General features: G+C 34.8%; 2 protein-coding genes across 2 annotated transcripts in view; one reads left to right on the forward strand and one right to left on the reverse strand.

Moving 5' to 3' along the window:
- Positions 1-16,036, reverse strand: part of LOC149532328 (hyperosmolality-gated Ca2+ permeable channel 1.5-like) — a 189,633-nt gene that overhangs the window by 57,974 nt on the left and 115,623 nt on the right. The window contains exons 7-8 of the mRNA XM_089807485.1: positions 7,778-8,118; positions 6,505-6,750 (exon numbers count right to left, since the gene is read on the reverse strand). Coding sequence (XP_089663611.1) covers positions 6,505-6,750; positions 7,778-8,118 — 587 coding nt within the window. The remainder of the gene's footprint in view (positions 1-6,504; positions 6,751-7,777; positions 8,119-16,036) is intronic.
- LOC149532329 (uncharacterized) lies at positions 14,872-15,983 on the forward strand. The gene is made up of 2 exons (XM_089803218.1): positions 14,872-15,111; positions 15,335-15,983. The coding sequence occupies exon 2, from the start codon at positions 15,363-15,365 to the stop codon at positions 15,981-15,983; it is 621 nt and encodes a 206-aa protein (XP_089659344.1). The 5' UTR covers positions 14,872-15,111; positions 15,335-15,362.

Consider the following 16,036-nt stretch of genomic DNA (forward strand, 5'->3'; position numbering starts at 1 on the left):
AGATAAGTGTAGATTTCATGATATGACACTTAGTGAGGCAGAAATAAACTAGACCACCCTAGGTTGAAGTTGGGAGATATAAGTGTAGTCCATCCTAAGGTAATGAAGAGGCAGAAACAAGTGGTAGTCCCACCCCTAGGTTGAAGGTTGGAGATTGATAAGTGTAGAGATAGGACTTGGCAAGGCAGAAATAAGCTAGATTCCATCGATAGAAAGAAGGTTGGAGATTGATAAGTGTAGTCCATAATATTTAGAACGAAGGGGCAAAAATAAGCGTTTAGGATGGTAGATGTTAGTGCAAGCAAGAACCAAAAGGGAGCAAATATCAAAAAAGACAAAGAAGACATGATGCCTAAGACCACCTTCTTCTCGAAAGTAAGGCGAATAAGTGACACCAATATCGGTACAGTGAACATGATACAGTTGAAGGACAAATTGAAAGAAGGACAATCCCCCATGGCAAAAAAATCTACAAGAGTAGAATTGTACACGAGGCGGTTTTCCCTCCTACCTTGCCTTGTCCGAAATTGGTCATGGAGTGTGCACCCTGGTTTGATTTGGTTAGTAAGTCCATTTTTTATAAAGGGAAGAGAGTGTTAGCCAACATCAGTGGACAAGTGGTCGAAGAAGCATTTAATATTCCCCAGTAAAAAGCATGACAATAGTAATGATGGATCGGGCGGCTAGGTTATTTCAGGATAATCAAAAAGCTTTCTCCATTCACCTAGAGAAAAATTAGTTACACAAAGGCAAGAAGAGAGTCACCAAGTCATCAAAGCTCACTAAGTCAGACTTCAAATCAGAGTATAGCGATCTCATTGTGCTTCTCAATCGGATCATGGGCTTAGCTCAAGGTATGCAATTCGAAAACTGGATGTATTATTTTATTGATGAAATTAAAAATGGAAAGAGAAGATTTGATTGGGCTAGGATTATAAGCGAGAATTTAGAATTGCAACTTAGGACAGTATAAAATCAAAAGCAACTCTATATGGGGTCCTACCTCTTTTATTTGATTTAGAGGCGGTGAAAATTGAAAAATGAATCTCAAGGAAGAGTGAATTTTAAGGAAGAGCAAATTTGGAGGAAGTGATTTGAAAATATTTGAGGCTAGGTCAGGCTTGGCTATTCATGCAAACCAAATTTGAATAGGAAGGTTAGAAAAGACCAGGATGGTTAAGGGAACCAAGTTAGTAGATGGAGGAGAATTGAGTACAATGGAGTCTTGGTTTGTTGCCTTGACTATCAGATTGAGAATACTTGAAGAGGTACGAAACAAGATTGCACAGCATAGCCCAGGTGTTGACACTTCCATTTCAACCATGATGAGTGATGTTGGGGCTACGCTTGATTTTGAGGATATCAAAGAGGAGAATGTCAATGAGACAGAATTTGGATTGAGATTGGATGAGTTGGGGAAGGTTACCATCAAGAAGAAACACCTGGGCACCCTTGCCTCCCTCAATGCTTTTATCAGATATGCAAAAGAATATGAGAAGGATCATAAGAAGACACTGCAAGTAGCAAGCAGCGTGATGAATTTGGCTGAGCTCAAGATGAAGCATACACTTTACCCTCACATGAAGGAAGTCAACGACAAGCTAGCCAAGTTCATTGCCTTGGCTAAATAGATGAAAGAAAAAAGGTAGATTTATATTAGAAGATCATTTGATGTGAGCCCAAGTGGCAATTTCTCCTTCTTCTTGGGTAGGATAGGTGTCTGATTCTGATTGTCTCCCATTTTGGTGCCTTCTCATTGGTTGTCACTTTTCTTTTTATTTATTTGATCCATTGATGAGGTGGCGTCTTCTCATTGGCCGATGGGGTGGCAACCCTAATTAGGGTTTCTAAGAAACAATCTGGATCGTTGGTTTTGCCTCTTAATCTCTACCGTTGGTTGTAATTTTGGCCTCTATATAAGGCCATTCGCTCTCATTTGTAAAGGGTCAGAGAAAATTGTTGCTAAGATAAAACGAAAATCGCTTCTCTTTATCATTGTTGTGACTTGCATGGTGATTAAGAACATTTGGTGTTCTTCCTTGGTTTCTACTTCCAATAGTTAAAGGTACATTTCCTTTGAAGTTGTTAAAGTAGATTTTATTTTGAAAAGGTTGCTAAGTAAGAGTAAGAAGTAGATGGATAATTGCATGGTGATATTAGTGGATGTTTGATAGGGATCTATAAACTAGGCCACTAGCATCCTAGCGGTTGGTTAGGAAGCCTTGTGTGGTAATCTAGTCACTTTCCCTTGAATCATTGCATCTAGATAGATAGATAGATAAAATTTTAACGTCCACGAGGCTAAAAATAGCCTATGGGACACCAAGACAACTCAAGCAGACTTAAGTAACAATGTTCATTGCTTGCGTAGGATGATGATGAGTCCACCCAATTGCTCAATGTACTCTTCGTTGAATAGGTTATGCCAAGAACTGTCACATATAGTGTCCGCAAATTTATCTCTACTACTCTTGTAGGCTTCACATTCTAAAATAAAGTGTTGTTCAGTTTCCACTTTCCTAGAATTGCAAAATCTGCAAATTCTTTCTTCCCAAGCCTCCTTTGGCCTCTTCCAATGTCCGGTCTCGCAACGAAGTTGGTGAGAGTTGGTTCTCAACTGAGCAATAAGAATTTTAGCCCTCCAAGAAATGTTGGCTCCTATGTATGCTTTTTGGAGTTGATCACAAGCAGGGTTGAACTCATTTATATAATATAATTTCTTCCTTCCGATCTCGCTTCTCCAATTTCTCTTGTAGAATTTCTCCATGACAAAGACCTTTATTTCTTTATTATTTGTGGAGCATATATTGAATTGAATATTCCATTTACTCATCCATTTGATGTTTTGTTGCATCCATGTCCTTTTTCGCTGACATAGTGTGTCACTAAAGACCACTTTAGGCCATCTATCCTCTTCCATTTTTTCGATTCTTTTTAGATAACTTAGAAGGCGAACCATAGCAAGTGCCTCAATAGGAGCAGCCCCCATTTCACTTAGCATGATATCATATGGAACAGTGCTTTTGATTTTAAACTTGCTTGTGATCAGGCGCTTTTGGATTCCTTCGATTTGTTTCCATTGTGCTATAGTAGTGTTGCTGGCCCATAATTCACACCCGTAAAGAACAACTGGCAGCACAAGAAGACCGAACAAGGTAGGGCCACTGGTCAGCTTTCATTAGATTCGATCCCCATCCATTTGCCAATCTTTCCATCATAGGAGTAGGAGTAGAGCAGTGAGTAGTTTAGTATTTGGAGCTTTGAGAAAGGAAGTAAGGAAAAGCATCACTGGTAAACACACCCCCATCATCACCACCATCAACATTATCTGGCATTCGTATATTTTACAAACCCATTATCATCACCATCATCCCAAAATCCAAGTCATCCTTGAACGAACAACGTAAGGCTGCCTACATGATTACCAAAAAATCACATCGTAACTGAGTTAGTATCCACAAGTGTAAGGAACATTGGAGTTGTTCTCATGTCTTCATGAGTATTAACTTTTCAAGAGAGGAATTGAGTGTTTGATATCCTATATCAAGTGTTCAATTGTTATATGTTATGTAGTGGTAAAAAACTGACATCAACAATTTGTATTCTTTAATTATTAATAATTTTGAATTCATTGGCTTCACCATTTGTATTCATTACTTAAGAGGTGACAATCTCTAAGATAATGAACACTTGTATAAAAGACATTATGAGAGATGACGATCTCTTAGATAATGTGTTGAACAGTAGAGAATTACTGTCAAATCTAGATGAGTTCAAGATCATATTGTGATGGAAACATTTCTATGCCTATGAGTCACAACTTAGATAAAGGAAGAATTTAATCATTCTCTGGATTTTATCTTATGTTTTGGTAGATCTTAACTCAGGATCATGTTGTGATATAGGACTGCAAGTACTTATGAGTCACAACTTGAATAAATGAAGAATTTAATCATTCTTCATATTTTATCCTATATGTTGCATTCCATGCAATACTGTTATCACTAGTGTGAGTGATAAGTCATATCACAGGATAGTAATATGACATAGTATCATGTGTTCTATAATACCACATGCTTAGAAAATTTAGATAGATATGGAGTATCAATCTATATTTATTCATCTTGATTGATGTTGCTAGATATATTATTTCTCAGTGCGATTATCAAGTTAAGAGAGAGTGTTAATTCTGTGTAGCTACGATAACATACTGATCTGAACAGCAAATTGTACAAGATCAGGTAAAGCATGGATATCCTTATGTAGGATTTGCCTCTTTATAACCCTATATAAATAACCTTATCAGCGTCTCATTTAGGAGCATTTAAATAACGTTTAGTTTGCATAGTTGTTAAGTATGTTTGCTATCTAATTTGATCTTCTACTAGACGCCGATCTTGGAGGATTATTATATGTTTATCATAAGGGCCGACCTAGAAGAGTCATGTCCTTTTTAAGGACATGCCTCTTGGGTTCAATATAAACATAGGGTAAGTATGAGGATAGAGAGCACACAATACAAAATAAAGTCTGCTACTCTACATTACTGCCTTATACGAATTATTGCAGACTAAGAACATTTCCAGAATTGATATTATACCACTAAAGACACTTCATATAACTCTGATATATAGAAGATAATATCTAGCAGGTATATTCAAAGCATTGTAAGCTTGGTTGTTCAGAATTTGTAGAAACTTTACATTTTATGTTTAGACAACCTTGCATTGTTTGTGTTGAGAGTCATGTTGTTAACAATGACCACTCAAGGGTATATCTAGGCAAGATGGTGGATCTCCCATTCATACCACCTATTGAGTGAAATAAAAGTGATGTTTCTAGGGTTTGAGGGTTGGGATAAAATCTTTCTCACTATGTTCTTCCATTTGCAAGTGTGCATGATTAGATTCGTCGATCCAACCATCAAAGCTAGAGGTAACTTTACCTAGCAAATCTGTCACAATGATTTCTTCATGCAACCAAGTAAGACTTCCACTTGCGTGATCATGCATGTGCATTGACTATGCTCTATGCATTTTTTGTTGGGTCATGAGAATCCTAGAGATTGGGAATCTAGTTGTGACACGAAAGTGTTGCAATCACAAAACAAAAATCATCAATTTGTTGACCACTAACATTTCAAGGGCATGCTTGGTACTTTACAATATCCTTGGGCATACACTAACCAGGTGGTGTGTAATTGTTAATCCGGGAAAAAAAACATATTTTAGTGAATGGTGAAATACAAGTTAGGGAAAGAATTTTGGGTTCTTGCAGTCAGAATGAGTAAAAAGTATATCTCTCTTTTGTTTTGTTAATCCCAGATTTGTTGAAGATAATATGAACAATGAGGTGGCTGAATTTGATTGATTATTGAGTCTAAAGCTCAATGGTGCATCCACCAATTTTGTCAAAATGTATAATTTGGCAGGCATTGCTATAAAGATTTCAGCTCTAGAAAGGGAAGTATTACTAAAAAGATTTACAAAAACTGGAGAAGATTCCAGATCAGCTATTTTTAGCTAACTCTATGTTTGGACTGGGAGATTTACTTTTGGGACAGAGTTTGGAGCTCTTATTTTTGGTAGGTTTTTACCTTAAAGTGTCTGTCTTTATTGTTTAAAGTACTTTATTTTCTACTTTACCAGCAACTTTAAGCAAGGTAACTTTGACAGCTTGATTTTTGGGATCATTTTATAATTATCCTGCACCACAAAAATAGCATGTTCTAAACTTAGCTTGTATTTATCCACAAGATTTTCCTACTGATAATATATGATACAATTGAGTTGCTTAAAATTTAAATTATTGTTCAAGTGTATGTTGAATTTATATTTTTTGTGTTCATACCACTTTCTTTCAAATTTCATCAATTCATGTCAAGGTTTGCATTGGTGTCACTGTTCATCTAGGTTGTAGCTTTGGCTTTTTTATTGATGAATTTTTTTTGTTATCTGAGTTATAAAGTAGTTTTTTGCTCAAATTTTCATCTATACTGACTTGCCAGTTCTGCCTTTAGCCAATGGTATAAGAATATAAGTGACTGCTCTATTTTAGCTTAGTTGTTGATTTACATATGTCTAAATCTTTGAATCTGAAAAAAGTAGCTGATTTCAGTCTTGTTCACACCTAAGAGTATTTAATGATTGGGTGCTTACCTTGGTTCATTTCACTTTTCTTTAAGAACCTCTGGGAGTTATTGCACATGGTGTGAGTACTTGTAGATCTTGTGCATAGCTTAGCTTCTAGAGTTAGTTATAGTCACAAGAGTGGGAGAAGTTTAGTTGGCTTACCATACACTATCATGTTTTGTGCTGTACTAAAAAGTACAAATCAACGTACTAACAAAAATTAAGGCATTAATGTGTATACTTTCTCACTTAAAATAAGGTTTTTCTTGTCAGGGTTAGATTTCGATAATTGCTACACTGACCTTCTCAGAAATGAATTTGCCAATATATAAAAATTCTACTTTTGAAACAGAAAATGAGCAAGAAAGATTACTGTGTTGGAGATTGATGCAGAAACGAATGAAGTTGCTGAAATGCTGTTCCAGCAATTATACTTCCAAGAAATACATTCACCAACATAAAGTAATAATATTTTGCGGCAGCCCTCCTCTCAAGTACAGATAAAGCTTGATGACCTTCAATTCTGGACATGATCATCAAGATGGTTGGCAGCACAATAAGGAATATCTTTAAAGCCAATCCTGGTAGAAAACCTTGAAGAAATGACTTGATAACTTTCCTGCATGCCAACATTAAACAGTTTGACAAAAGCATCAGATTACATGAATTCCAAGAAAAGTGCAAAAGGTTTTCTTTTGGAGCCCCCAATGCTGAGGAAAATTAAATGCTTTGTATAACACTTGCATGGCACAGTCAAGACAATGTTTACAACTAGAGCCATTGTTTCTTCAATCTATTTGTAATACACAACATCCTACTAGGTATTCACTAGAAAGCCAGAGTGTTCTGGCTTTCTAGCTACAAGAAAGAAGTATCAAGACAGTTAAGAATTCAGAGTTTTATGCACATCAAGAATAGCAAAAGTCAACTGACAATTGTGATACATAGAGAAATTTTAATCATCAGTTGAATGGAAAAGTTCAGATAAATTAACCTCACTTGAGGCAACATTTCAATTACTGTTATCATTAATAGGATGCAGTACAGAGAAAAAAACATGATAAAGAAGTAGGAAATACAAAGAATGGTATCATGATTTCAAAGCCTGACAAAAATATTAACATTAATTACCAAAGAGAAAAAGTTCCAAAGATGTAAATCCCATGAATTTCAATGTCCCAAGTAGCAGAAAACAATTATCTGATAGGAAACTTGAATGCCAAATAGCTCCTACCCCATCTAACTTATAGCTATATACCTCTCCATTATGTTGGGAAATGCCAGATGCAATGACTCTCCTTATCCTTCAATTGAATATATTTGCACAACATGAGTAAATTGACTATATTGTCATTTTGGACAGTGCCTATTTTGGGTGCAACCGTTGCAGCATTCAAAACCAAACTCTTTTGAATTTGACTCAAACCAAAGCTCAAGGATCTTGGACAGCCAATAATAAAGAATGGCTCCTCCTCCCCAACTCTTGAGTTTAAATTTGTTCACTTTTCTTTTTTAAAACAGGGAAGTAGGAGCTAAGGACTATTTAACATATAATCTTCCCATATTTTGTTTGACAAAATTACATGAAGATAAAGCTGAACTAATAAATAAATATGAAAAATGTCCACAAGATACTTTATACTTACACTTCTATTACAGGCCTCAAGAAAGGTGCAACTTTCTCAATCCCCTCAAGATTGGCCAATGATTGAACAAATGCAATTGGAATCATGAAGAAAAATACAAGGAAAAAGAGTGCAACAGCCATCATTAGTCTCCTAATTGCAAGTGCAACAAATGGAATAGACAGATTGCGCCAATACACATCACAAGGCTCAGGAGCCCATTCTGTTAACCAGATTGTTGGATTTTTGGTTTGTTGTGTTTGTGCACATACAGCAGCTCCCCAGCGTGTATTAAACGAAACAAATGCAACTGGCACAATTGACTTTGGGTCCTTCAGTACCCGTGAACGCTCTTCTGTTATCTGGAAGTACATGCAAAGCAAAAAAATTAGTACCAGATTTCAATTCAATCAATTCAAATTTGCACTGTATTAAATTATATTCACTGAACGTCCCCATACAAATCTCTGATCTTTGTAATGTTCTCTTGTTGTCACAGAAAAAATGCAGATCTTTTGCTTCTCAAACCATTGAAGCATCAACCAAAAGCATGTTTACACATTTTGCTCTTTCAGATTTTACACATTTATTGTATATAATATAATATTCAGTCTAATGTGTGCGCATAGTTAATGATTGCTTAAGATGATATGTCTAAAAGTGTAACTTATACAGCGCAAATTCCAACCATCTATTATAAATGCAGTGTAAAAACATTGAAATATATGACACATTTTCTCTTAATCTTTATACATTCATTCTTCTTGTTATCACATAAGCTTGCACCCTGTTGAGCTTACAACTAACCTGTCTTTGATAGATGGGAACACTTCCAGGTTGTGGGTAACCAGTAATGGAGATGGACCTTCAGAGAAGGATGGCTTCATCTTGGTACTCACCTAATCTACTACTTGCTGGGAAAAGGGATGCACCAATGATTTTTCAGACTTGCGCTACTGCTATTTTGCCACAATTTATAATGGTAAATGAATTTTCTTTTACACAACTCAGTTTTAGACATGTCGATACATCGACATTTTATTGGAAGGCTAATATTTTAATGCTTAATGGAATGAAGAAAGGTATTCTTCACAACTAATAACATAACACTAACTGTAATCTATATTAAACATCATGTTTCTGCATGAAGGTGCTGTAAAAAATAAGGCATATCTTGAGGAGTTGCATATGGATCACAGAAAAACACATCATTTATGCACTTTGAAGTTTGAGCGCTGTTGGCTAAATATTTTGTCAGTATCAGTAGACTCACTCCTCTCACCTTAGGGAAGGCACCCTTCTTATTGCTAATAATTCAACTAGAACTTAACAAGAAACTCAAATTTTAATCTATAATTGGGTGTTTGGGTGTTTCACATATCACTCCCTCTTTCTTCAAGAAGGATTTCACTTCCATTAAAATGCACCTTACAAACTGATGACCTTTTATAATTTCAACTTTATGTACTAGTTGGAGCAATCATGCTAACAAACTCAGAATTAACCAAAAGATTAATTGTAGAGTGTACTTGTTGACTATAAAGTAAGGATTGACTTATACATTACCCTGAAATATATTTAAACTATGAAGCAACAAAATGATAAGTCCAAAGACTTGAATACATGAAACTTCTTTTCTACTTCTAATATCACTATGAACCACAACTCAAAGTCTGTGTATTTACTCTTAACTAACTTAGATTGACAATCATAACACAAAGTCTTTTCAAAATCAGATGTGAGACTCCTTATAACAGCACAAATAATTCCACAAGTCTCAAAAGCACGTTATGATTCTAAATATATGTTTTCCTCCTCCTAAAGCACATTTTGAGACATATATAGCTGTGTTTTACTTGCTAAAAGCTTGGGTGGCAATTTTTATATTGAGTGCATGTTATTCATTTGCTTGAAATATATGTCAATTACCCAAAATATCCTATTTTTATGCTGGGTGGCGATATCGGAGCTATTTGCATATTGTAAAGTAAACATAATGCATGTAAATGATTATTAGAAATACCTCTTTACTCCTCCAACATCTGTGTTTTGCATCAAACACTTATGGTGCAAATTTTTTAAGAGTTCGCATGTGTTTAAAGGCATGGGAACAGCTATTAGAAACCCATCATTACTTATTTATATACTATGTATTGATTATAGTCTGCTGAGCAGCAATTTTCCAAGCCCTTAAATTTATCAAAACACGTGTATATGCCTATGTTTAGCTTCACACAGACTGTCTAGGGAACCCTTTCATTAAAACGTCTTTTGAATGAGCAAATGCAAGCATTCAAACTTGCAACTTGGAGTTGGAAACCCGTCTAGGGCATAAAAATGGCATTTACAGCTTCTGTTCATCATCCAAAACCACGTTTTCTCATCTAAAGCACTGTTTTTGTTCCCTATTATATCACTGCAACTTCACAAGCATTTGTAGGTTTGAATCATTTAATCTTGTTGCTAAATTTGTGCGTTTTGTGTCTCCATCATCTACATTTGTCAAGTATTCAATCTTGAACATGCATTCATTTCTCATTAATATTGATTCAAAATCTTTACCTATATAACATCATTTTGAGGATCTTTCTTTAAATCAAAAAATCATTTGGATTTGCCTTCAGATTTTCTCAAAGATTTTGGGAAGAAATTTTCTCTTGTTTTCTCAAAAGAGGTAAGTTTTCTTGTGCAATTTTTGGGCCTCTTTTCTTGTGTTTATTTTTGTTCATGTATATAAATGCAAGTCTTCTATTTCTTTTTCAGATTTGTATGTTTTTTTATTTTGTTGTTGATCCTTCTACTTCTATCTAAATTCTCATAGTTGCATATGTAAGAGTTTCATTCACTTGCATATGTAGTCAGGATTAAAAAAACCCGTTCTAAGATTATGAATTATTCCAAGAAAGCAGGTTATTTACCCACTTTCATGCATTTTGCATACCTTTTCCACACTTTTTTCAAGGCTGCAAAGGGACTTAAAATTCCTGTTTGTGGTATCTAGATGCTCGTTGGTTGACTTGTAACGGGATATTAAAACCCCATTTATGAGAAAAATGCCTTGCCACATGTATAATTATCCATTCTTGCTCCATTTTTCTACCTAGAGCTTGTTGTCCATATATGCACTGCTCCCACAGAAACCTGTTTTTGGTTCTCTCTCCATTTTAAGAGCTGAGTTTATCCAAAACAAAATGCCTTTTTCTTCCCCAAAGATTTCCAATCATTTTCCCCACTTGCATGCTTTCAAATCTACCCATTTGTGCATCAAATAGCTTTCTATGGGTCCATCCTATGAAGATGTACTCACTCTTTGGGACTTTCATGTATCAGTTACTTGCAGGCTTGTGATGTCAGGAGAAGCTATTCCATCGAAAGGCAAAGAGAAGAAAAAGATGCAGTACCAATATGATAGCTATCATAACTCCAATCGTCCTTCACAAGTCACCTCATATTGTGAAGAAATTTGAGATAAAAAGTTGAAACTCCTACAATTGATAACATGGTTTATATCAAATAGAATTACATTCTCATGGTTTCAACTTTTCCTCTTACTGCCTTGGAGCCTGAATTTGTGTTAGCATGTGCTAGGAAATTTGATTAAGGTTCTAGAACTATCAGAGATCGAGGTATTGTCACTGTCGTAATGGATATCTCAAAGGAAAAAGCCTTGGAAAGATGGGAAGATGTTAAATGGTACTGCATCAAGTATGTTAATGATCACTGGCTTGTCAACGTATGACCTCATTTATCTAGATGGCATTACATGGTAGAATTGCATATTATATAAGCCAAGGAATCAAACAAAATAGCTTGTGATTTAGGAACAAACTCCCAACAACACTAATGCTAACTTTTCTATTAAAAAGCATATATTAATCAATTAATCCCAAACCTCCTCCTTAATAATTAAATTAGATGCAATTCTAAGCTTATCTCTAAACATAACGATTTATCTTAACCAAATGGTTTAGTTGTTATGCCTACAATATATTATCCTATAGGATAAAAATAAACTCAAGTCTCAAACATCTTCATTATCATCAACCAACTAGAAAATGTAATAATGATGAGCTTCAATATGCTTAGCTTCAGTATGGTTTAGGTTCTTTTTCGTTTTAAGAACACTGATTGTCACAAAAATGTGACCTCAATGGAGTTTGATTCAACAGGAATGTCTGCCTTACAACCTGTAATAGATAATCACTCCTAAACTAAGAACAAAACCTATTATAGAGTTTCTATTGCCGACTTAACCAGCCCAATTGTTGTTTTCTTAAGATCAATAGCAGATGTAGTTGCATTGCCATCTTGGTATATGCTTTTCAAATGCACCAATCTCCTCTTATATGTATTGCAAATGACACATGGAGAGACATGTCTCCTCATGAGAAATGTCTATCCATTATAATTAATAAAATAATAAATATATATAATATCTCATATATTACATATATATATATATATATATATATACACACACACACACACACTAGTCTCATAGTTTTAACCGAGTAAAGCATCAAACATTAACACTCCCTCTTAGCTAGGAAGGATAAACAAGAATTTGAATAACATATTACCTCAATGTAAAAAATGGTTTCTAGAATGTCAACTCATTTGACTTCCTAGTTTATAGAATTCCAACTCATTTGACATTTGAAAGTCAAATAATTTGACTTTGAATGTCAACTCATTTGATATTAGAATGCCAAATCTTTTGATGTTCGTGAATGTCAACTCATTTGACATTCACTAGGTGCTTTTGAGTAATGGCCTCTTGAATGTTAAGTTGCAAGATATTCACCAAGTACTGTGAGTAATGGCCTCCTGAACATCAATTTGCATACCATTCACCATGTACTCAAAGTGTTTATAAGGTATGTGCACCCACATTCTCATAATGTGTACCATATAAACATCCACCATGCAAAGTATAATCTATCATGAATTGCATAGACATCGTAAGATATTCATCATAATAGATTAAAGTATTGAAAGATCGTCACCTTTCAATAACTTCTATAAATACAAGCGATAATCATTTGGAAGTCGTCACTTCCTCATGACATACACGGGAAGGCCCATATAGTTTAGAGGAATATTTAGGAATCACAATCCTCTTGACTACTAAATTTGATTATTGGAGAATCCATCTTCAACATGGGCTACTCCCTCTTAATCAATACGTCTGAGATCACCAAAGGTTGTCCCTCTTGATCATATCCTCTATCTGCTCCCTCTCTTTCAAGGTTGTCTCTAATAAAATGTCACTCCCTCTTTTTCGTACAAGAACATTCTCGAAGGAAAAGATCAAGGCAAATATCTCTTATAGTATGCATTGAAAATATAAACAAAATAGAGACTAATATAATACTCAATATAAGATTTTTCCAATAAAATGTAGATAATTACAAACTAATGTCATTCCCTCTTACTTATATTGAAAATAATCCTCATTATTCCTAATATAGTTAGATATCTAGTTTATATATAAACATTGAACATATAAATATATGCATTCCATATGTATATATCTTAATATTTTCAACATAACATTATCACATATAAAAATTTAATGTGATCAATTTATTAAAACTATATATATATATATATATATATATATATAACCTTTTCATAAAGTAAAACTACTTTCAAATACTAATTTTTCATACCTCCTTTATTCCCCTTGTGTCTTGGTTGGCACAAAGTTTTTATAGGGTATGATGTGCTGTGATTATGAGTGGGCCCTTTGATGGTTGATTGCCTGCCTTAAATATTAGTTCTGTGTAACTTGCTTAACCTTTGAAGCAGGTTATCCATCCTACTGCCACACGGTGACGTGGTCTATGAATTGCCCTTGACTATCGATTTACTCCTTTACGTGTGCCATGTAGAGGTGAGTGGGCTTGGTCACTTTTATATTTATATCTTATTTGTTGTTCTTATCGCTGTCTTGATAACTCAATGGCTTTGGATGTTACCTACCTTATCTTTCCTCTATCGGTTCTCATTTACTATAGTGTGCGTATTCCTTTGTATTTCCAACACTTAATATCCTTATTGAATATTATCAATTCATTAATTGTCACTGCTTACCATTCAAGGTGCTATCAAATTCCAGTTGGAGGCTTGTATGCTGGCTATATAAGTCAGTAATTTGAAATGTAAGATAAATAAGGCACGAATCGAGTGTAGAGATTAATCCTTTATGATTTAATAACCCTTTTCCAAATGAATATATATTCAACTATTTTCATTCGTAAATGGGCTCGGACTCTTTCATAACTATTTTATTTTATTTTATTTCCAAGGTGATCATGGTATGGTGACGAATACCTTTCTTTTATTTCTAAATCGCCACTACTTTCATGTACAAAAACTTGTGTTATGCTCAATGTGAATGGGAAATATTCTCACTCAGCCATTCTTGTCTAACGTGGATTGTATCGTTCTCTATCATAAGTTTCTTTAGTATAAGTATAATCGTCTATAATATATATATGCAGTGACTGTATTCACATATTGCAAATCGATATTGCCAAATTTTTATTTTGCAATGGATCAAAACTCCTCCATGTCCAATGCTTTCTATGGATTTCAACTTTCCTTCTAAAAATAATATACATTTGCATCTAGCTCTGATACTAGGTTGTTTTCATAGGATCGATTGCAGATGTAGTTGCATTGCCATCTTGGTATATACTTTTCAAATGCACCAATCTCCTCTTATATGTATTGCAAATGACACATGGAGAGACATGTCTCCTCATGAGACATGTTTATCCATTATAATTAATAAAATACTAAATATATATAATATCTCATATATTAAATATATAAATATATACACACATACATACATACATACATATATATATACCATAGTAACAAGAATCGCCCAAAAATCACCTGAATCGACGATTCCGCGACCTGATTCATCCTACGAGAATTTTTTTGAATCTTGAATCGGTATCGCCGATTTCTGGGCCATGAATCGCCTGAATCGGCGATTCAGCCGATTCATGTAAAAATTGCCAAAATCGCCTTAAAAAATCGGCTATGAATCGCCCACGGCATTTAAAAAGGGAAGTTGAAATTTTTTAAAAAATCACTTGTTTTTTTCACTTTGTTTTTGACCTATTCTCTTTGTTATAACCCTAAAGGGCCTTCTATTTGTGAAGCATGAGTAGAAGAGAGGAAAAGTGAGAGAGAAGAAGAGAAAAGAAAAGCCATAGGTTTCCAACCGGCAAGAAGGAGGAGCACCAAAGAGATCAGCAGGCCATTTGGGGAGCCCATCAATTGCTTTGGGAGCATTAAGGAGCCAATATCAACACTCCTCAACTCATTTGCAAGAGGTAAGTGCTTTTTTTTTTTCTTGCATGTTAGTGTATTATGCATTTTTTGTTAAATTTTTAGTGTATTATGCATTTTTTGTTAAATTTCTATAGTTTTCAAGAATTTTAGTGTAAATTTTGAATGCTCTTTATTTTTACTAAGTTGCAAGCTAGGGTTTGTTGTTTTCTAATTTTTATTAGCTTCAAACTTTGATATTTTACATAAAAAAAATTATTGCAGCAGCCTTTGCTCTCATTTTTCGCAAATTCCAATGGGTAAAAAAGATGAATGTTGGAAATATAATGAAGAGTTTCCTAGAAGAACCAAATATCAAACAAAATGCATGTTTTGTAAAGAAAAAATAACTTCCGGGGGTATTTATAGATTGAAATTCCACATTGCTGCTATACTTGGACATGATGTTACAGTTTGCACTCACCAAACTCCTGAGGCAAAACGCACTTGCTTAATGGCATTAGAAAAAATTGAAAAAGACAAAGCAAATAGGAAAATGCAAGTTGAAGGGTTAAGGGGTATTGGCTCCCATGTTCCCGCATCCGCAGCCGCATCCACATCTGCATCTGCATCAGCTTCCGCATCCGTAGGTTGTGTTGGAGAGGGTTCTTCTAGGCCTCCTTTTTATCCTAGTTCTTCTGCTCGTGCTAGTGCTAGTGCTAGTCGGTCACATACTGAGACGGAGTCCCACACCAACCTATTGCAACCTAGAGTGCGGAAAAACAGAATGGATAGTTACTTTGTGCCCTGCACTACTCCTGGTTCCCAACCCACGCTTGAGGGCATGGGTTTGAATAAGGAGATTCACGATGCTGCCAGAAAGGAGATATGCAAATTTTGGTACTTTTGCAACATTCTATTTATTGCAGCCAGGTAATTGATTCTTTTTTCTTTGTTTTCTTTAAAGCTAAAATTAAAAGTAAAAGTAAA

Source organism: Cupressus sempervirens, chromosome 10 (assembly GCF_028749045.1).
Source record: "Cupressus sempervirens isolate cs-2001-9-10 chromosome 10, ASM2874904v1, whole genome shotgun sequence".
NCBI classification, from domain to species: Eukaryota; Viridiplantae; Streptophyta; class Pinopsida; order Cupressales; family Cupressaceae; genus Cupressus; species Cupressus sempervirens.

Excerpts from the sequence above, each read along its gene's own strand:
- LOC149532329 (XM_089803218.1), top strand. The coding sequence starts at position 15,363 with ATGGGTAAAAAAGATGAATGTTGGAAATATAATGAAGAGTTTCCTAGA.